At 46.3% G+C, this 22,041-nt stretch overlaps 1 protein-coding gene across 4 annotated transcripts; it reads right to left on the reverse strand.

Annotated features, from left to right (window-relative positions):
• Nucleotides 1–28: 28 nt before the first annotated feature.
• Nucleotides 29–19,921, reverse strand: LOC129134929 (serum paraoxonase/arylesterase 2). 4 transcript variants are annotated; one of them, XR_013181298.1, is made up of 10 exons: nt 19,375–19,533; nt 15,223–15,293; nt 9,870–9,925; nt 8,528–8,693; nt 7,297–7,423; nt 6,279–6,479; nt 5,582–5,663; nt 4,952–5,080; nt 3,694–4,037; nt 29–833 (listed from the first exon to the last, which is right to left on the reverse strand). XR_013181298.1 is itself a non-coding variant. In XM_077175074.1 (9 exons), the coding sequence occupies exons 1-9, from the start codon at nt 19,904–19,906 to the stop codon at nt 3,879–3,881; spliced, it is 1,038 nt and encodes a 345-aa protein (XP_077031189.1). In that variant the 5' UTR covers nt 19,907–19,921; the 3' UTR covers nt 3,357–3,878. The 4 variants fall into 4 exon arrangements, 2 of the variants coding, with proteins under 2 accessions (XP_077031189.1, XP_077031182.1); XR_013181295.1 differs by having other exon boundaries at nt 29–1,357; XM_077175074.1 differs by lacking the exons at nt 29–833; nt 19,375–19,533 and adding an exon at nt 19,860–19,921 and having other exon boundaries at nt 3,357–4,037.
• Between the last annotated feature and the right edge of the window lie 2,120 nt (nt 19,922–22,041).

Genomic DNA, 22,041 nt, shown 5'->3' on the forward strand with positions numbered 1-22,041 from the left:
ATTCAACATAAGCAGTTCTTTCACTGAATATGTTTAATAAGTCTTTTATTTATTTGATTTTAGTAAAGCATTAAGTTAGGGAAAATGGAAGGGCACAGACTGTGCAATTTGTATAGTCATTTCAGTGGATTTACATCTGGCAGAATCTAGGCCAAACACTGTGCACTTAATCTGACTAACCCAGTTTGTATTTCCCAGTGACTGAATCATAAATCTTACCTTCCACTAATACAGGCACCACCTGCAAGAAATAAAAAGAATCCTAAATTCCTAAAATTATTATCTTAATTAAAATAGATATACTAAGATGCTCTGGGTGCACAACTGACATGCAAAATGTGTCTGCCCAGCATCTCCCTAGGCCTGGAGCCTTTTGTACATATGTCTTTCCTGTTTGTGCAAGTTGTCTCAGAGAGCTGCAGCTGAGTTTCAGAAATGCCCAGAACTGCTCCAGTCTCTACAGCATGTTAAAGATGATGGGCTATGCCCTCCCTGGGCTTGCAAGCCTGGATTTTCTGTGGGCAGGTTACTTGGTAATTGGGAGGGCAGGCTTGAGCTGCATCCTACACCCTGCTGTTTCTGCCTGAGACTGCCAGGGGTAGGAGCTGTAGCCCAGCGAGGCTCTTGCTGCACAGCACCTGCTGCTGGCTGTGTCCTGCCCTGCTCCAGCTCCCAGCTCTGCCCTGCAAGGCTGGGATACCTGGCAGGAGGTTGGCAATGGGCTCCCTGCCCTCGGGTCCAATGTCACTGCCAGTAACAGCAGACAGCTGTGATGTCTCTCCTCTCAAACGCTGTAGGAAAAGATAAGGGCCCTCACTTGCCCATGGTTCAATCTGCAGGCAGAACAACAGGAAAATCTTCAGCACAGGAGCAGTTTAGAACAGAAAAAAGCCAGTGATGAGTGAAGACAGTTTTGATTTTCTGAAAAGCCAAAACCAGTTTAAAAAATAGAAGTTTGACAAGATCCAACAACATGTAGATTTGCTCATTTGAAGATGTTTTAAGCAACAGTAAAATGTGAAAATAATGTTTTGGTGGGTTACTTTTGCACTGCAGAGGGAAGTGGCTGTTGCCCTTCTGCAACCAGAGAGTAAATCCAGGACCTGCAAAGTGACTGATTGGCACTTCAGCTGTGTCACTGCCACTGATATGTGATGGAACTCTTTAGAACATAGCTTAGTTCAGAACAAAAAGTGGCACAATCCTAGAATAATCACTTCAGAATGCTAGTGCAAGCCAGTGATGAGTAAATAGCCCAAGCTCTCCTTGCTGTGAGAACTTCCTTCAGAACAGTTCTTTCAGCTTGGGCTCTGGGAATGACATCTGTTCTTCATAGCTGAAAATGGATTACAAGTTCCTGTAAGAAAGTACACCACTTAGGAGGGAAGCTGAAAGTGTCCTGCAGGGAGAGAAGTTGCTAAGGAAGGAGCAGGAAAGCCAGAGTTTGGTAATGCCAAAGTTCTGCAAAGGGATGAGACAAAAGCTGCCCTCATTCAGGGCTGGCTCTGCTCTGTAGAAGGGCTGCACGCCATGGGCAGCAAAAGACTCAGAACTGTGTTCCAGACAGATGAGTCCTTATCCAAAGCTTCATGGGCAGACAGTGAAGCCTGGACTGTGCTCAAGTCCCCAGATCAACTGAGCATTTTGGAGAGGAGCTGCAAGCACAGTTTGTGCACAGACCTGCTAAGAGACAAATCAATCAGCTGTGTGATTTACTGGCACCCAGGTCTGCCCCTCCAGCCATCACTGAGCCCTGCAGCAGGTGCTGTTGGGGTACAAAGCACCACAAAGAGCAGGGACCACTGTTGGTACTGGGTGTGTGTGAGTGCTGGCCATGGCAGCAGAGGGAAGCTGCTGCCATTTGGAAGGGCAGAGTGGCACCGGCTGTTCTTCAGCCTCACACAACTCTTGTGCCCAGGGACGTGCCTTACACCATGGTGGCTGTGCCAGCAGCCATGTGAGGCCTTGGGGTGGAGCAGAGGGTTTGTGGGGGCAGGAGGGGATGTGGCAGGACCCATAGCCCAGTCAGGTGTGCCGAGGGAGTGGGGTGACACCGTCCTTCCTGTGCAGCAACGCAGCCCCAGGCACAAGCCCTGCACTGGCTTCCTGCTCATTAGAGCTGTCCCTTTTGCTCAGGAAAGGAGCAGTTTCTCTTTCCCTACCAGTGGGGGAAAGCCATTAGGCTTGTTAGAAAGGAAAGGTGCAGGAGCCAAGAGGTGTCAGCACACACATTTACTGCTCAGGGCCCCTGCTCACCCAAACCTCAGCCTGCAGCACTGCCTCAGCCAGAACAGCAGAACACAGACAGAGGAGGTTTGCACTCCACATCCTATCTCAGTGTTTGGGCCACTACAAAGCAGGTTATTTGGTCTGTCTTAAAGGCAGAAGCACTCCTGTGTTTTCTGGACTTTCCATGTTCTGTTCAGACCAGAGGGGCTGTGTCTGGTGCTGGAGCAGAGGCAGGAGGGAACAGCAAAGCCAGCTTGGCAATCAGCACCCAGGGACTGGCTCTTTCTCCTCCCATGCTTGCACTTCAGGAGCAGCCTGTCTTTATTCTGCACAGTAGTGGAAGAACTGCAGTGAGGAAAATCTACTGCATCAGCTGAAGGATGCAGAGGGGCTGGTGGCCCTCAGGGATGTTTGTCTGGTGGCAGCATTTGGAGGGGCTGCCAAGATGCTGAAAAGGGCCAGTGCAGGTAGGTTGCAGGCACAGTGGCAAGCCCAGCAGGAGAGATCCCACATGTAACACAGAGCCTTTAGCTGAATGTCAGCAACTCTCACAAAATTGGAGAGCTGATCACAGCTGGGAACTCAGAAAGTGCAGCAGGAGCTGCTCTGAGAGTAAGGGCATCTATGCTAATGCAAGGAGAGCTCACCCCATGAGCTCCAGCTTCAAAGGACACTGAGTTCAGTTCATTGCAAATGACTGCTAACATCATCCCAAAAACACTAGCTGAAGGAAACCTGGGGGGCTTCTGGCAGTGCAAAATGTCAGTAACTGATGCCAGGTATACCTGAAGGGCTGCCTGGTGCAGAGCAGTGCTGCAGGAATCAGCTCCACAGCAGCTGAAGTTAAACACAGAACATGTGTGACCATGGCTTGGGGGAGTCACTGCACAGTGCCCAGAAATGCTCCCTTTGTAGTGACAGACCATAGTAACTGCTAATGCACTTCCTGCTGAAGGTGTGTAGATGTTTCCCGCTCTTTAAGAGAAAAAAAAGATTTTCTAAACTCCCTTTGAAAGACCCAGTCAGAAACCTCTCCAAAGTGATGCCCTACTCTTTTCTCATAGGACTAAAACAAATTTATGAAACTGAAGTAACACTGGGAAATGGCTTTAAGGGGGAAGAGGAAATGAATGAGACAGAAATGACATTTATTCTCCTTCCAGTTATTTTGGAAGCATTAGGGAAAGCCAACAGGAAGGTTTGGAAGAAAAACCCCTAGCACAGTCCCTGGGAAGGCCCAGGGGTCAGTGACAAGAATACACACCACACTGGTAGTCAGCAATTCTCATTCACAAAATCGGTTTTCTCATGGGGGGAAAAAAACAACCAAACAACAAACCAGAAATCCAGCCAGCACATAGTTCAGTGTCTGACAGTTTAGTCATTAACAATCTGAAACTGAACTTCAATTCAATGTTAACAACATGGGGTCCTCCCCATTACACAGATAAACTAATTTCTCACCTTCAATTCCATGTGCTTTACTATTGTGTAGAAGTCTCACTTTGGAGAGGAAGGCTAAAATACATTTCCATTACTGTAGTTAACCTTTATTGGAACAGTCTTGTTGTTAGCAGATCTAGCAGAAACTAAGTGAGTTCCCAAGGAATGAAATCCTTTCCACAGCAGCAGGCCTTGCCTGTGAGGAGCTATAGATGACAGTAGAGAGCTCTGTGGAAGACTGTGCCAATGAGCAGCTTTCCCTGGTAGATGGAAGCCACGGAGCTGCCCTGCAGCACGGAGCCATTGTCGGAGTAGACGCGCGTCACCACGGGCTGCTCCGAGAGGATGTTCTGGATGCGCAGGACCTGCCAGAGCGGGGGGAGGACACAGCTCTTGAAATGGTCACAGGTGAAAAGGCTCCAGGGAGAGGGGGAACATCAGCATGTTAGCTTAAACAAATTAGCTAGGATGACCAGCTGCTGATAATTGCAACCATGTGATTCCTCTGAGAGGCCCTTTAGTGAAGCATGGTCCATGAACAGCGATTTTTTTTTTTTTTTAATGTTGTTGTGAAAACATCTGTAAGGAAGTGAGGCAGTCATCCCCACCACTAAGAATGTGCACATTTTTTTCCAGACTAAGAGTTAGTTAATATCTTCTTATTTTCATATTTTTCCCAGACAGAGTAAACAGCTGCCTAGTATCAGAAATCTACTGCTATTGAACATGGTAATTTTGAGAAGTGTCTTACAGGGAGCTTCAGACAAGGCTGAAATCCAATGGACAGCAGCCAGCTGCACTCCTAGCCCAATGCCAGTACCTCACTGATTTCATAGAAAGAATTACAATGTTACCTACAGATGAACCACACTTGCCCAAATTAATCATTCCTGCGGAAATGTTTCCGGTCACGCTTTGCACTCGGTCAATTATGTTCAGTTTGGCAAAGAGGTGCTGGCTCAGTAATTAATGCAGCTCATCAGAATCTGTGTGCATGTCCACAACTGCACAGAAAGCAGCCTGAGGAGTCCAAAGTGACTGAGCTACTGGTTGGAAATTATTTAGCTGTTGCCCAAGGATCTGAATAGGTGTTTGTTAGTGAGTATATGCTGTTCAGGCTCTCACTTGAGAGCAGAAGCCAGCTTGGTCTTTGCTTTAACAAAGGCACTTTGTGCCAGGCACTTTCTATGAAATGCTAAGTTATACCAGCATGATTTGAACAAAACAACTTTCCAGCACAAACATAGCCAAGAGACCAGTGATGACTCCTAAAAGGCACCTCAGATGCAGGAAGATTTTCAGGATCATAGTAGAACAGCTTCATCCCATTGGGATGACATCCTATCCAGATGTCTCCAGTGTGGGGGTCAATAGACAAGTTATCGACCAGCGTGTCCAGCTGCAGAGTCTAGCCAACACAGAAAAAAACAAAAAATTAAATCTATCAGAAATCCTGGAAGCAAACTACAACATAACCAACAGACTTGTTTCATCTGACATAATTTAGACCGTTTTTTTTTTAATAAATACTTTTCCCCCCACTTCTGTTTGTCTTTTCCTCTGGTATGCATCATCCCCACCCCTGTCTGCTTGCTGCTCTGAGCTTCCCCCATCAGCTCATCCACACCTACACCTCTGTGGATGCTTTCAGTGCTCTGACCCACACTGCCTGAGGCAGATTTCCACTACAGCTCCACAGCATACCCAAGGATTCCTCCCTGGTTGTTGGTGGGAGGGTGGAAGATCTGAAGCTCTGTAACAGGGTGTGCAGACACCTCTGCAAACCCACAGTAGGAGCCACCCAGACCAGAACTTTACAGATGATCATGCTGAAATCTCAAGCATTCATTGAAACTATTCTGTCCAAAATCCACATTTGCCTCCTTTTTACAGAACAGCAGCACCTTACCTTCACATGGGTTAAACTCCAGTTAGCATGTTTTTCCATGACATAGACATTGTGATCCAATATATCTGCAATATAGATGTACCTTCAAAAGGAAGAAAAGCACCTCTTAATATATATGAGTAGACAGAGACCAAAACTAGACAGTTCCTCCTGTGCAAGCCCACACACAAACAGACATTGCAAGCCACCCACAGGGCACTGAAGGCAACCTGATGATGTGCCAGTGTAGCTTCACACTGTGCCAGCTTTTCCATTATGACACTGAAATAAGCCTTGGAACCAGAAAATCACAATTACAATTTTTATTTTTTCCTAAATCACGTGTCCACACCACAGGAGTGGTTGATTCAGTCATGCAGGTGTAGGACTGTACAGCACTCCCTGCTTGCAGAAACCCTGCCCCATTAATCCTGCAAGCAAGACACACAAACTCCTGTTTAACCAGCTGGTTAAAATGCAGCAACTGTTGACCTTGTTGCCTATAAAGTACCACACAATGCAGCAAACACTGCTGCTAAAAACTGAGACACAAAACTTGTGTGCTACAAACACTCTGCATCACTTGTGCTGCACAGGCAGCACCTTGCCTTACATGAACCACTTCAGACACCTGACCACAGAGGTACCAGGTGTACAAATTAAGACCTCCAGATACTTCTGTGTGATAAAACAAAATCTAATGTAATGAGAAACTTACTTTCTATCAGGTGAAATGTTAATTCCATTGGCTGAATAAAACCCAGATGCTACCTCTTTAACTTCTTTTGGACTGTAGTAAACAACATTTGACCAGGTTAAGCCCAATAACATTTCTAAGAACATCAAGAGGAAGTCAGAGAAGTAGTGGTCATTGGTAGCATAGAAGCTGTCTGGTCCCATGGCTACTATATCATTCATACTAAAAAAGAAATAAAGAGAATAGAGAAATTAAAAAAAAAATTAAATGAGAGATATGAAGGAGCATTTTAGGACTGCCCAGAATACAGTCAGGACATGGCCATCAATACCCATAAAGAGGCTGCAATTATAGATGTACTTCAAGTAGTCACCAAATTATTTAGATCCTTTTTAACTTCTATTTTCTATGAGCCAGGACAGTGCAGTGCTGAAACCTGAATAGGGCCATAGGGCATCAGCTAGAGATCTGGATACCTGTGTGTAAGTACATGGCAATATCTTTTTTTTTATTAGTAGTAGTATTATTAGTATTATTTTCTTTTTCATTACATTCGATTAGAAATCAGAGAACAGGTAGGTGTTGTGACAACTTAATCAATCTGGCTGTTTATTACAATCATATTGCAGTAGGACAGACCAAAAAAATTTTGTATTAAAAATAAGAAAAACAGAAAAAGCTAAATGTGTGTTTATTTTTACAATGTAGGAAATCCAAACGAAAAATAAAATATCTGGAGACTTATATCTGCAATGACCTGAGTGTGGGTTACATGAACAAAGGAGAAATGGATGCCAAGCTAATTCACTGGCATCACTCACAGCAGCATTTAAGACTAATTTAGTGATACAACTATTAAAAATCTAATTTAGAGAACAGATTGGAGAAACACTGCTTTTGATTACACAGATAAGAAGTAATCAGTAAAAGAAACAGGGATGCTGGTTAAAGAGGAAATATATTAACAATAGCCTAAACCCAAAAATCGTCCTACATTGGATTTCACCAATGCAGCCTGATCTGTATTTGAGCCCAATACCTTGTCAGAAGGTCATGTCGAATGGTTTTCAGGTGTACAAGAGAATTGTCATCTTCTACAAATTTAAACAACTCTACTGTGCTCTTCTGGTGGGGATGGTTCACAACAAAGAGGTACACGGTGTCATCTTGAAAAAGAAATGGAAGCAGCTGAATTCTCTGCAGCAGTCTGTGTGGCTGAGCAGCCCAGCCCTGAGGGAGCCTCGAGCACAGAGCACATGCTGAGTGTGGTGCATTTGTCTCATGGCTCTGCAGAGGCACAGGGATGAGTACCCACATTCTGCAAGATGCCTCTGCAACCACGTCCAGACCTCCAGCTGCTTTTCTCCCAGGCTGGCCCTACGGGGAACTGCTTTGTTAATAATAGATTTTTGCTATTTCTTCCAAGGAAGAAAGAAACTACCACCTTATCCTTATACCCAAGCCACTGGGTTTTGCAATCTGTGAAACAGCCCCAGTCAGTTGGAAGAAGGGATTGTGGCCAAGGCAGTTTGGGCTCTTGGGTTTGTCTACCACATCCCCTGGGAGAGTGGAAGGAGCACCCTTCCCCTGCATTCTGTGCAAGGCTGCTGCCCATCTGCCCAGCCCTTCTGGTAGGACCCAAATTAGCCACCACTGATTTTTCCAACACCTTCCCTTAAAGGGTGACTGTATGGGGATGCAGGTCAAGCTGCAGCAATTGTTTTCTTTATACTTGCAGAATTCTACTTGCCCTGCTAAAACCCCCAATGAAAGGACAGGGAAAAGATACTTTATTGGTAGTCAGAGCCTGATGTAGGAGAACATGCCTTGGAGAAGAGAATCTGGCTTGGCCAAAGAGTAACAGAGGTTCTGTAATTTACAGAGAGTTGATAATTTACTCTTTTGCCACAAAGTTTCCATTCTGGGCACTACTAGTCAGTGAAGGATGTTTCTCCTCAAAACACTCAAACCCAGGAGTGAGACAGACGTAAATGTAAAATCAATTTTTTGTGATTTTCAACTCTAAGTTTTACCATGTTTTCTTTCCTTTTAATATCCAGGGCATCCTTTTGTTTCAGACAGACTGAAATTATGTGCAAATGTGTTTCCTTTGGCAACTGACATTCAGAAAAGGGCAAAATAAAGGTAAAAAACCCCAAACCTTTTTGTCTCCCAGCAAGAACCACCATTGGGGGTGTGGGGCAAGGCTGCAAAGGGATTCCTGATTGTGCTCTCTAGGCTGATATTTGCCACCATCTCGAGCTCTTTACCTCTGTCTATATAGGTGCTGATTCCATGAGGGTTAAATGATGCCAGATCAAACCCTCGGCTGATTCTCAGTTCCACTGCTCTGGGATTGTCTTCATTCAAATCCATCAAAAATATTTCACCTGGCTTATCCGGGGCAAAGCTCTTTATTCCTGGATATTTCAAGCCCTGTAGAATCCAAAGAAAATAAGAAAATAATTCCCAGATAAACGGTAAACAAGAGCATCACAGGGCTGAAAAAGCCATGGCCTTGATCAGACTTGCAAGCACACATGAGGAGGTCCCATGGCCAGCCACCATAACTGCAAAGAAAAGGTTGAAAATTTATCTCTTGAAGGCAAAAAACCAATCAGGAACAGCAAAATCAATACATAAAATTTGTTGGTTTTTGTAAATTTAGGGAATTAACACAGCTTCTTAACATGGCAGAGGATAGACATTTCAACATTTCTCTCGGCCGGCTGTCTGTTCTCTGCCCCGAGATGCGTGGGATGGTTCTGTGGCAGCCCGTGCTCTGAAGAATGAGTCTGGACTCTTCACTTTTTCGGTCCTCAGGTTGTTTATTATTTTCTTATCTACAAAATTTTCTTTCTGCCCAGCTGAGATCTGCTCAGCAAGGCAGCCATAGGCACTCTGACCGCCCCCGAGGCGGTGTCATCTTTTTATACTACAAACTATGTATATCATATTTACACTTAATTCCCAATACCTATCACCTATGTTAGACAGTTCATCTCTACTCTAAACCAATCCCAAAGTGCCAACACCACTGCAGAAAATGGAGAACAAGAAGAAGAAAGAAGAAGGACTAGACACGCCCTGATTCCTCCATCTTGTCCCCATAACCCCTATACCAAAAATCCTAAAATCTACATTTTCACCCTGTGAACACCTTGTCATTACACCATTCAAACCTGTGTGGCTTTCACATCCCCATGCCAAGCTGGCAATTCACTGGAAGGATCAAAATCAAGCCACCAGGTGTTCCGGGCAGCATGCCAGGGTCTCCGAGCCCCCCGACGGGGCTCTCGGCAACTCTGGACATCCGAAGGATGTGCTGAGTTCCCACACATTTCAATGAAGTAGCATGAAAGAAAGCCAAGGTTATGTGGCCAGGTAAGTCACCTGTGGATAGGACACCTGTGTCAGAGCCACCAACACCACCTCTGTGTCAAGAAGCACACTTGCTGAAGGGAATGACAGCTAAGCCAACATAGGACTGGGCTGCTCTTTGGGAGCCAGTCAGACTTGCAGAAAAGAGCCCCTCCTGCTCCTTTCACCTATGGCTTCTGCAGGTAAGGAAGCAGGCAAGCCCCAGCGTGGGGAGGTGGCATGGGGACTTACAGAGCTGATAAAAGCCAGTCCATTGGGAAGTATTTCGATGTCTTCTGAACCAGTTTCTGCAAAACAGAAATAAACAGAGGTTTTCAGGTGACATCAAGCATTTCCCATTGAAAAAATCTCCTTTTAAGTACAATTCCAGCTCTCATGAATGACCCTTTCTGATATGACCACGCACACAATGAAGTTTGGTGGAAGTTTGGCCACTGCATTAAAAGTGGTAGCAGAAGACAGCACGTTGGGTTAGGAAATAGTACTGGGGTTCACCTCTTTTGGGGCCCAGGGGTGCCCCTGCAGTGGCCAGGCAGTCTCCTACCCAGCTCCAGGTGCCCACAGATGTTGTGAGATGAATCTCCAGGTGTGGGATGAATCACCAGCTCCTGAGGATGTGTTCTGCAGCAAGCAATTGGTGTGGGCGTGGAGATTTCCAGGGAAGGACCATACCCTGACTCAGGCCTCAGGCTTGCATAAGTCAGCTGTGGGAATTGTGCACACTAATTCTCCTGATTGAGCTCAGACACTTCACAAAAATGGATTGCCAAATATTTAGTTAAAGCTCTCAAGTGACAGAGAACCTACTATATCTGTAACAGCTAAGGGTTTTCATAGTTAGACCTCACTTTCAACTACAGGTAATCACTTCCAATATTGCCAGTTCCTGTAGCTCCTGTAATATTTTTCCCTTTTAAGAAAGGAAGATAAAATAAAAACTCTTTAGTAAGAACAGTTGAGCAATTTTAGGCTTTCATAAAGCACTCTCCCAAGAGCTTTTAGTCTAATGCTGAAGGCTGTTTTCCCTCCCACATTTCCACCTCTTCCCTGAGAAACCTCCTCTCTTTTCTCCAAATCACCAGTAAAACCAGCATTTCTCACAAGTCACTTTCCAGATCATGAGGGAAACCACTCAGGAGCACTTGCTTAAAGAAAATTCTTCAGCAGGTTTTCTTTATCAGAGCCATCAACACGATGGCTCTGATAAAGAAAACCTGCTGAAGAACTTTCACCCAGCTTGTCTCTACACACCCTCCTATTTTGCCATAACCATGTGTGAGCCTGCATGGCTCACACAATCCTTTGCACCTCAACACCTCTTCCCAAGGAAGCACCGGCAAATTTGAGCTGAGTTTGCTGTTTGCTTTTAAGCAACTCCTATTTATCCAAGCACTGGTTTGCCTGGGCTGTAATTGATCCTGGGATCACTGGCAGCCTCTGTGAAGAGGAACCAGAACCCCAAATTCACCCATCCAGGAAAGTTCCTCCCTATCTCATCCCTGGGAAGATGCAGAGGCACAACTTCTCACTTCTGGCCAGGGCCAGCTCCTCCTCAACCTCAGCAAGTTCCTGTTCCATCCCATGACAGCAATGAGCAGAGTAACCCTGCCTTCTGAAGAGCACAATGTCTGAAATGCATTTTGGGAAGAGTCAGCTGTTATCCCACCCTGGGTTTTTGTTCTGAATTTTGACTAACTCAAGCAGGAGACAACATCTGCACTGATGTGTCCAGAAACACTTAGAGCCTGTATTTACCAATTAAAGTTTTGAATTTGGGCTCTTTTTTTTTTTTCTCAGCTCAGCTTACACTCTGGTTTGAGCCACAAACTCCTTTCCCTTGCCCCAGTCTCTCCAAGCCTCGGTTAATTTATAAAATGGGGTTAGTGGTAATTCTCCACTTTCCAGGATTGCTGCAAAGCTAATTGCATAAAGAAATGCTGAGGCTCAATTGCCATGGTGACATGAGCTGGACAGACAGCTTTTACTGGCAGCACACACTGGTGAGTGAATAAACAGAGATATAATCATTTATCGCTACTGAATCGGTGAGGCTGCCAAGCAGAAAGATGAGCAGGCTAATTGGGAGCAGATCATTAAAAACTTTCCAAGTTTCCAGTGGAGGGAGCACACTGAGAGCCCTGCACCCAACTGTTCCAAGAGAAACTGCCCAGCAAAGCACATTTTGGGCGCTCCATGGCCGGGTCCTGGAATGTGTGGAAGCCGGTGGTCAGGAGGGCAGTGGAATGCTGACTCAGCACAGCCCTGCTGATCCAGCCCGCCGGGCAGGGGCTGCAGGCACACAGCAGGGAAGCTCAGGGACTCTCTGCACGTCCTTTTGGGAGGGCTCTGTGCTGCTGCTGCTGCTGCTGCTGCTGCTGCAGGGGCCCTGTGGGCCAGGAGAGTTAGGAGCTGACTCCTCAGGTATCACTTGTGTGCACTCTCTGTTGTTTAATCGTATCACTGAGCCCAGCTTGTCCATGGGATTATCTGAAGAGTGGTGGCATTTAAGAGAAACTAAAAGATAGTGTGAAAAACTGCTGCCTACTCTAGAAATGTTGTTCTTTATTCTTTATTTGTTGCTCTTTATTTTATCTCAGTATGATGTGTTCTGCAGGTGTATTTAACAAAAACACCCATCTAGGTTTCATGTCCAAAAGTGTGACACTGTTTTGTCCAATCCCACCAATTGTTCTAAGATGCAAGTGTTTCCAGCAACTTCTGTAGTAGCTTCTTGAACTTTAGGAATTAGTACAGGAGATATAGTTAGTTTATTATAAACCAGTAATATGATAAGGCATCAATACAACTCAGAAGCTGGTGTTTATTCTACAAATACAGCCTTTCCTACATATTTGAGAATGAGGCTTAGGACAAGGTGCAATTTTTGTTTGTTCAATGTTTGCATCTGTGCTTATATTGCACAATATTTGAAAAGCTAAATAGATTACAGTAAGACACAGAAGAGATGCAACTGTGCACAAAGAAAAAGGTCCACTAGAGAAGTTTTCCATTTACTCTGTGTTTGCTTCACTTAGATCCATCACTTACATTTCACGGACTGTACCAGAGGTCTGCTCCTCCGTATACAGAATGGATAGATTAAGATTATTTTACTCAGATCCAGATGATCCAACTCTGGGATCTATGTCACATTTAAGAGTTCAGGAGGACTTATTTAAGCATTAAAATAAAGACAGATTGATTGTTCAGCTTTATCCTAGCATTTTAAAGGAAAAAGGCCCAAGACGCCAAGACATCCATGTACAAAGACATCCTAAGACAAAGTCATCCACACAAGCAACCTTACAGATCCAAGTACAGCAGAACCCCATGTCTGAACAATACTACCTAGGCAGCATTTAAGCTTCAGGGGTCCTTGGTCACCCTGAATGATATAAGCCCCTGGTCACAGCAAATGAGTTTTAGAAGACATTTGAGTAAATGTGCCAATTTTCAGTTTGCACAATCCTTTGTTACTTCTCTTTCTGCCACACTGGACCTGCTAAACTAATTTTTTGGCATTTTTATTTTTCTAATGAGCAGCAAACTGCAGAGCAAAGGCAAGGCAAGGTACAGTTCTCTCTGTGAAGGGGCAGCATGAGACTAGCCAGAAAGAAGCAGAAATGAAGATCTGTAAATGGATCCACTGCCTCTAAGCAGAGAGAGGTTCTCAGAAATAACCTAATCTGCATGTAAATGTCAGGCACAAAAACCAAGACACTGTTCAGAAACGAAACACAACTCTATCTGTCATTTCCAGGTTTTCTTCTTTCCTTAACAGAACAATCATGTTGCAAAAAAGCCTTATAAAGATTGCAATAGTGATATGCTTAAAAAATTACTCAGAAATTATCTTATATCAATCACCACCAAACAAGCATCATTCATAGTCTTGTATAAGTAAATTACAGCTTAATCTAAAAGACCTGGAAAATTTTTTCAATGCAATTTCTTCTGTATGTATTTTCAAGCACAGGAATTCTGCATATACACATTCATAGCAGCAATTTGACTTTATAAAGATGTTTGAATCCTGACACAAGGAAGAAACAAGATTTATGAAATCAACTCACTGACTCAGCAAGCTCAAAGACAAGGCTGTAAAAGCTCATCCAATGACTTTTTACACATGAAAAATCCAGACAAATTTCAACATAATTTAAGCCATTTCCAAAAATACTAAAGAGGGGAAAATCCTTAGCCATCAAGCCTGTATTAAGGTTTTTTGGGAGAAAGGGAGACACAAAAAAGAAATCCATTTCAAAGCTATCAATTTTATAAACTGATTATCCTAAGTGGAGAGAAAAAAACCAAGACATAAATCTCGCTGTGTGCTAAACACACGGCCTAAAGTACAAAGTCAACATTTGAGCCACTCTGTTAAACCTCTCTGCAAACCAGACTAGGATGACAAACATGACCCCTTGCTCTTTGGAACCCACAGCTGCATTGCACAACCGCGCCGAGCTCCCGGCACTGCAGCACCAGGTGGCTCCCAAATATTCCAAAATGTGGCACTAAGGAGGGGCAGCCTGGCTGGCATTTAGCAGCCACTCCTTCCCCATGTGCCTGTGGCTTTCTCCTAAGGCTTCCACCTGTGAAAATGCGTATTTTATGATTGGCTTTTCACAAATATTAAAATGAATATTATATGTCTTGTGTTAGAAAGTAATGCTGTATTAAGTCTCTTAAGTAGTGTGTTAAATATAGTTTTAGATTATAACAAAATGTTAAAATAGAAACTATGCTATGTAGGATACTTTTTTTTCCTAAAGAAAGGACTCATACTGAGATAGCAGTCACAGGACACCTAAATCTTTCAGAGAAAGAGAATTTATTGCTCCATTATCAGGAGAAATTTACTTCTTCTCATCTCGCTCGGGTGGGATGACACTGTCAGGATTAAGAGGAAGAAGCTGATGATGACCAGACAGACTCCTGTATTTGAATGGAATTTTTGCATTATGCATGAGGTGTATGAATATGCAACAGGCTGTTGTTTCTAAGGGTTAATCCTCTGTTAACGTGTGTCCTTTTTGGGGCTTATGCTGCCCAGAAAAAGGTACCTGGATGTCTGTAACTCTTTGTTTCTGTTGTCTCATATTGTCCTAATTCAAATTGTCCAAATTATTATTACTCTAATTGTATCACTATTTTTATCACCATTTTATTACTATTAAACTTTTAAAATTTTAAAAGCAAGTGATTGGCAGTTTTCACACACCCTTGCAGCATTTCCCATCTCCAGGGCGTAACCAGCTGACAGCCTCCTGTAGGTACCTGCCTGAAGAGCCAGCACACCCTCATCTGAAAGCCAAATCATTTTCTAGGTGACTTAGCAAAGAAGTGTTTACAAGGTACTCAATTTTAAGAAAAGGAAAAGAAACTTAATACCTACTTACACCCAGCTAGTTTTTCAGTACTATTTTCTTCCTGCAGTTTCTCCCTACCTCCAAGTCCAAGTAGCAAATCAAAGTCAAATTAGCACTTTGTTTTTGGGATCAGGCTTGGAAGCTGGCTTTAAGAAGCCATTACAAAAGAGGGCTGGACAAAAGCAGTGCACTCAGTTATTTCGAGCACGTACCGATCCCTTTAATGAGCCGGCAGTCCGGGAGGCTCACCGGGGCTACTTCCCGTGAAGCATTGAGTCTGCTCCTGCAAGAGGAAAGAGCAGGGTTAAACAGCACGCAGCCAGTTTGAAAACAGGTAACTTTCCTAGTTTTCAGCTTTATTGTCTGCCACATTGCAGCAACAAATCAGCCGTAAAGTACTGAATAAGCAAACTCCAGAACCAACAACAGCAACTGCTCCAAATCACTGCAATGGTTACACATGACCAAGGATTAAGTGATTCTTCTACTCTGAGTAACTTCAGAAAAGTTAATTTTGTTCATGAGCTCCAGTAACAAGCTTTCATGACCCACTGCAGCTCAGATGATAACATAACCACATTTTCTTCAGGTTTCAGACACCTAAACATAGAAGCACCCTGCAGTTAGGACCAACATTTCACAAGAGGAGAGGGCAATCTTCTACTGCAGCCCACTGCCTATTTTTGGTGACCAGGCCACCAGCAGTTGCACTTTCTTCATTTCCTGCCTACATTCAAAGGCAGCAATAGCACTGTTGCAAGGCAGGAACACTCTTTCCCTTACAAGCAGGAGTTGGTAGTGCAGTTTTCAGCAATTACCCTGTCCCATCCTCTTCACTCCTGGTAACCACCCCAAGCACTACCCTTCATCACTGCTTATTTCATTCATGAATGTGCATAAAATTCCACCTCTGGCTCATACTTCACTGGACAAACAGATACAGACAGGCAGACACAAGTTTGTATTTCTCTGCTCCAAGTTGTTTGCAAATCTGCATGAGCACCACCTCACAACAGCCAGGATGTTTGACCATGCTGGTCTGCAGTGACACAAGAAAATGCGTTGCATTTCTACATATTCTAGTGTGCTAGAATATTTCTTTTCTTTTCTTTTTTTTCTGCCCAGAAGGAAGCATTTAACCTAACGTAGTAACTCTTTTGCATGACTATCATATGCATATGTTGAGGCTATTGCTGCAAACACAGGAAATTCTGAACACAAAGATCCCATAGCAAAACCTTGCCATGTTTATGTTATGGTTTTAGGCATAAACATAAAGTAAACAGCAGTATCAGTCAGTGATATGAAAAATATGTCATGCAGTTGAGCACTATATGGTATGTCAGTGCTGCATTTTTTTAATCACTTAAATATGCATTGTAAATTGCTTCAGTGCTGTATCAGTGACACAGTTTGTAAATATAAGGCCAAAAGAAAATAAGAAAAAACAGTAAAAAAGTGCAGACAACTGCAAAGGAAAGGAGCCAAGTTAAACCCTCCCAAGCCCTCTCTCCCAGCACAGGAGAACTGACAGAGATCATGATGCTGGCTCCCAGCCCACAAACAGCACAGGAGGGATCTCCCCCCGCTGCCCCCTCACCCACTGGCATCCTGGCACAGCCAAACCCACCAAACCCTCCAGGGTGGCTCAGGGGGATCCTGCCTGAAGCTGCACTGCTGCCTGCTTAGGGTTTTTCCCTTCCCTATTTTCCCCAGCTTTTCCCAGGCAGGCTGCAAGCCACCCTGAGCCAAAAGCACAGCAGGAACTCAGCCAGCAGCCAGCAAGGGATGATGATATCCCGACAGCATTCCCAGGGAAACACTTCATGGGATGGAATGAGAGTAATTCAAAAGGACACCAGTCACAAGCCTGCAGCATATATAGAGGCTTTTCCAAAATGTGTGAGTTTATCTAGCTCAGACAGCCTCAGCCACGCAGCCAGATGGCCTAGATTACCAACTGGCCATACTAACAACGGCCTGGAATATGGAAGACCTGCAATATGTGCTGGATACAACTTCAAAGAAAGCAAGAGTTTTTGCCACTTGGTGCAAGTCCAGTGCATGGCACCTTTTCCCTCACTGTTTCTCTTTCCAGTTTTGAGTCCTCCACCTGCTGCCCTACTTCATGGGACACAGACCACAGGCCTTCCCTTTCCTTCAGAAGGAACCCATTCCATATTCAAAGACCTCTCTCGCTTTTAGTTTTCTTCATCTCTAGACTAACCAATCATGAATCGCTTGGGATTTGATTCTGGGGTTTTTTAACAAATTCAGAAGGAATTCTACAGAAAGTCTACAGAAAGTCTTTGCTGGATTCTTGCCCTCTGGGTAGGGGATGAATAAAAAAGACCCTTGGCAAGAGCTAACACCACCCACAGTTTCTCCTCTCAAGACTGTGTTAAATTACTTTTAGAGTACTTTGTGATCTGAAGTTGTGTGTTTCCAAACTTGGCAACTTTCTTAAGACTGCTGGTACATTGCAGTTTGCAGAAAACAGCACACAAGGAAAACCCACAGGGAGCTACAGAGACAGGGGCATCCTGCTTCTTCATGGAGATTCTCCTTTATCAGATTCCTAACATTTCATTTGTTCATTCAGTTTGGAGGAGAGGTGGAGTCCTCTGCTCTTCACAGCACTTTGAAATGGCTCACCCCACTAAAGCCTGGGAGTATCTTCCAGTGCTGCTGTCCCAGTTTATGCAACTCCAGGACAGGAGGGCCCCGATATGACCATGGCTATCACCAATAACACTCATGGTAGATTTAATGCAGCCATCATCCATGCCAGGCACCAGAGTCCAGGCAGTAAAGCTCTCCTTCTGTAATTAGATACAACTACTATCTACCCAAAGTTCAATTAGCTGGATGTCATTGCTTGAAATCAGGCATTTGGAATCCTTGTGAACATAAGCAAAATTATAATGATTTAGCCACTTTCCAATACAGCAATTCAGCATCACTTTTGACCTGAAAGGACCAGTGACACATTTGGGAGCTTTCAGGACAGAAGCTGCTGTAACACCAGTGTTCACATTCATGGCATGAGGTGTGTGATATGGAGCATGACATGGCTGGGCATTTCAGCTCACAGCAAGTGAGGTCACAACTTAGGATCACCACAGTCTGGGCTCCATCACAGGAAACCTCATGTACATAGGGGCTACTGTTATCCAGAGGTCAGCTTTGGTAGAGCATAACCCAAGTTTCTGGCAAGTTATTTGGAGTCACTGTTTGGCCAGTCGGCAGGAGATGAGGTAAATTCACAGACAGTGCTTTTGGCACATCCCTGTTAATTGCAGGCTCTATAAAAACAGAGGTACTACCCCCTGCCCCTGGGCACCTTCTTCGTTTGTCCCCCTTGCTCCCATCATCCTGGGGAGGATTTCACATCCATTCAGTGCAAAGGGCATTTCCACTGCATAAATGGTCCCTAAGTTAGTTCATGCCGAAATTGGATGAAAAGGGCATCACGGTGCCTATATCTTCTCTGGGAAAAAACGGCTCCCTTGAAAATACTGACGGCAATGGTGGTGATGATGATGAAGAACCCTTCCCCTCTGGCTGGCACTGCGCTGGTGCAAGGGCAGGTGTTCGGTACGCTGTACCCGAGTCCGGGAGCTGCGAGTCCTCCCGCCCGGAGGGTGAAGGGAAGCGCCCGCCGCCGCCGCCCGGCTCAGCCCCGCACCCGGAGGGCTCAGCCCCGCACCGGGGGTGCTCAGCCCCGCACCGGGAGTGCTCAGCCCCGCACCCGGAGGGCTCAGCCCCGCACCGGGGGTGCTCAGCCCCGCACCCGGAGTGCTCAGCCCCGCACCGGGAGGGATCAGCCCCGCACCCGGAGTGCTCAGCCCCGCACCGGGAGGGCTCAGCCCCGCACCGGGAGGGCCCAGCCCCGCACCCGGAGTGCTCAGCCCCGCACCCGGAGTGCTCAGCCCCGCACCGGGAGGGCTCAGCCCCGCACCGGGAGGGCCCAGCCCCGCACCCGGAGTGCTCAGCCCCGCACCCGGAGTGCTCAGCCCCGCACCGGGAGGGCTCAGCCCCGCACCGGGAGGGCTCAGCCCCGCACCGGGAGGGCCCAGCCCCGCACCGGGAGGGCCCAGCCCCGCACCGGGAGGGATCAGCCCCGCACCGGGAGGGATCAGCCCCGCACCGGGGGTGCTCAGCCCCGCACCGGGGGGCTCAGCCCCGCACCCGGAGGGCTCAGCCCCGCACCGGGAGGGCTCAGCCCCGCACCGGGAGGGATCAGCCCCGCACCGGGAGGGCTCAGCCCCGCACCCGGAGGGCTCAGCCCCGCACCGGGAGGGCTCAGCCCCGTCCCGCCCCGCCGGCACCGGGACCCGCGGCTCCGATCCCCGCTCACCCACCGGAATGCCAGCAGCCGCTCCGCCGCCAAGGCTGCCGCTATCCCGACGAGAGCCACCGCCAGCAGCTTCCCCATGGCCGCTCCCGGCTCCGTCCCGTCCCGTCCCGTTCCGCCCCCGGGGCCCGGCGCTGCCTCCTCGCCCCGGCCCCGCCCGGCCGTGCCCGCTCCCGCTCCCGCTCCCGCGGCGCTGCCCCGCCAGACCCGGCACGGGGCCCGGCAGCCGCTCTCGCACGCTCCGGGCTCCCCTGGGAAAGGCAGGTGGAACACCTTCCAGGAAAATGTGCGCGTTGTACAAACATAAGTGTGTCAGGCCAAGGCTGTGTGGTGCAGAATGCTCGATACTCCGTGTACGCCTCTGCTGGGATGCACACACTGATATGTGTACACTCATACCACAGTTTGCCCCCCCAAACTGATGTTTCTTCCACTGCCAGCCTCCCACCAATATCTTTCTCCTCTGTGCAGGAGAAGGGCTGCAGAACCCACCTCAGGGCTCCAGGGTTGCTCCATTCTGCAATCTGCTTTTGCATCATCTTCAGTGTTGGCCTCCCTTTGCCTTCTGCTTTTTGGAGGAACACACTTGGCAGGGTAATGACCTCCCTCAGCAGTTATTTCTCCCTTCCCTGCACAGTGAATGTCCTCACCTGAACACATTCCTTTGCACTTTTCTGAATGCCTGAGCAATCACTTAAAAAGGCTTTTCTGCTCTTCTTGGCCTTGCCCTTGAGGCCAAGCAGATGCTCCACACTTAGTAGTACTTCAAGTAAAGTGTGTCAGGGAAGAGAAGGGACTCGAAAATACCTTTTCCCCTCAGTTATGGAATACTCCTTTTCCCTTTTCTGGTCCTTGATTACTTTGAAATTATAGATAGATGAGGTTTTTTTGGGAGGAATACATGGGGTTGTTTTGACACAGGTATAGGATCTGGCACCTGGCCCTTGTTGAACCTCATACCATTGGCCTCACCCATGGATCCAGCCTGTGCAGAGCCTTCCTACCCTCCAGCAGATCAACACTCCCACACAGCTTGGTGTTGCCTCAAACTTACTGAGGGTGTGCCAGAACTCCACATCCAGATAAATATATTAAACAGGACTAGCACAAATTCTGAGCCCCAGGGAACACCACTCATGGCTGGCCACCAGCTGGGTTTAACTCCATGCACCACCACTCTCTGGGTCCAGCTTTTTCACCCAGTGGACAGTGCACCCATCCAAACCACAAGCATTTTCTCCAGGAGAATTCTGTGTGAAATGATGTCAAAGGATTTGTAAAGTCTAGGTAGACACATCCACAGCCTTTCCCTCATCCACTGGGCAGGTCACCCTGTCATAGGAGGAGACAGCTTGGTCAAGCAGGACCTGCCTTTCAAAAGCCCATGGCCCTGGGAGCCTGATCCCCTGCTTGTCCTGCATGTTCCATTTGATGGCACTCAGGATGCTCCATGATCTTCCCTGGCACTGAAGTCAGGCTGACAGGGCTGCACTGCAATACCCCAGCTGTGCAAGCCTCCCTGCCTTGTTTCCGTGATGGCAACTGTATCACAATTTTCCTGCTGCATAATCAATTCCTGTTACCTTCTCTTTATTGCCCATTCTGCATGCACTGGTACAGATGCACTTCATTTGGGCTGCTGTCCCCACTGCCCTCTTGGGGGTGGAAGCCCTGAGTCCTGCATGACCATTTTCACACACTTGTGTGGTTTCTAACACCTCACTGACACCTGCATCTTTGCTGCCACGTGGATCTCCATCCATCTCCACCCCCTGCCACCGAGGGAGCAGCAGCAGGCTAGAGGAGCATGTTGGCACTCCATCCACCAAACACTGATGTACTGCCTCCAGGCTTGTCTCTGTCTAGACTGGTTTTATCCCCTTCTCCCTACAAATCTAGTTTAAAGCTCTTCCAGTGAGCCCTTCTAACTGGGCAAAGATCTTTGAGATCAGGCATATCTTGTCTGTCACATCAGACCTGCTGTCATGTAAATTGACCCATAACCAAAAAACCAGATTCTGCTGTTTTTTTGTCTCAGGTTTCACAACAAGACCACTTTCCTAGCATATTTTGTTTCATTCATTTATTTACACTGCAGTTTAATTTGCAAAAGCACATACTGCTTGCTGTCCAGAACTCAGTTTTGAGACAAGAAGGGTGCAATTCATCTGATAAAATGCAGGGGAGATGGAAACATCAGAGCTGGTCATAAGATTGCAAGAGTGTGTCATCCTGTGTCAGATCAAGGGTTCAGGTCAACAGCTAACAAAGGGGCAGTAAGCCTGAGCTTGGGAAGAGTAAGGAAATAGGGGGCAAGCTGGATAAATCCCCCAAGTTTCTTTCCTAGCTCTTAATTATTTTTAGCTCAGTAGGATGAGCTTTACCTTTTTAGTAACCCCTAATAGAGTTATCATTCAAGTACTTTCTGTCATTCCTTTGAAGTGAGTTGTGCTTTTACCATATTTCTTGCTGATGTCAAGCCACCTAGACACCCTTTATGGTCACAGCAGGAAAACAGTTACTTTGAGACAGCAATTCATATAAAAGGTGCCTAAAATAGCTCAATAAATCTTTCCTAGGAAGTGGACATTGCTCTGCCTTCATTGGAAAGGAGCCTACAGTGACTAATTCAAGTGCCAAAATCTGCTCTGTAGATGGAAATCTGCTCTGTAGA

This window comes from Agelaius phoeniceus, chromosome 1 (assembly GCF_051311805.1).
Source record: "Agelaius phoeniceus isolate bAgePho1 chromosome 1, bAgePho1.hap1, whole genome shotgun sequence".
Classification (NCBI taxonomy): Eukaryota; Metazoa; Chordata; class Aves; order Passeriformes; family Icteridae; genus Agelaius; species Agelaius phoeniceus.

What these genes read in the sequence shown, in the direction of transcription:
- LOC129134929 (XM_077175067.1), bottom strand. Translation starts at nt 19,448, where the DNA reads ATGGGGAAGCTGCTGGCGGTGGCTCTCGTCGGGATAGCGGCAGCCTTG. An exon ending in CAGCACCTATATAGACAGAG is followed by an intron (nt 7,424 to 8,527) that starts GTAAAGAGCTCG and finishes TTCTTTTTCAAG; the next exon opens with ATGACACCGTGTACCTCTTT. An exon ending in CGACATGACCTTCTGACAAG is followed by an intron (nt 6,480 to 7,296) that starts GTATTGGGCTCA and finishes TTTCTTTTTTAG; the next exon opens with TATGAATGATATAGTAGCCA.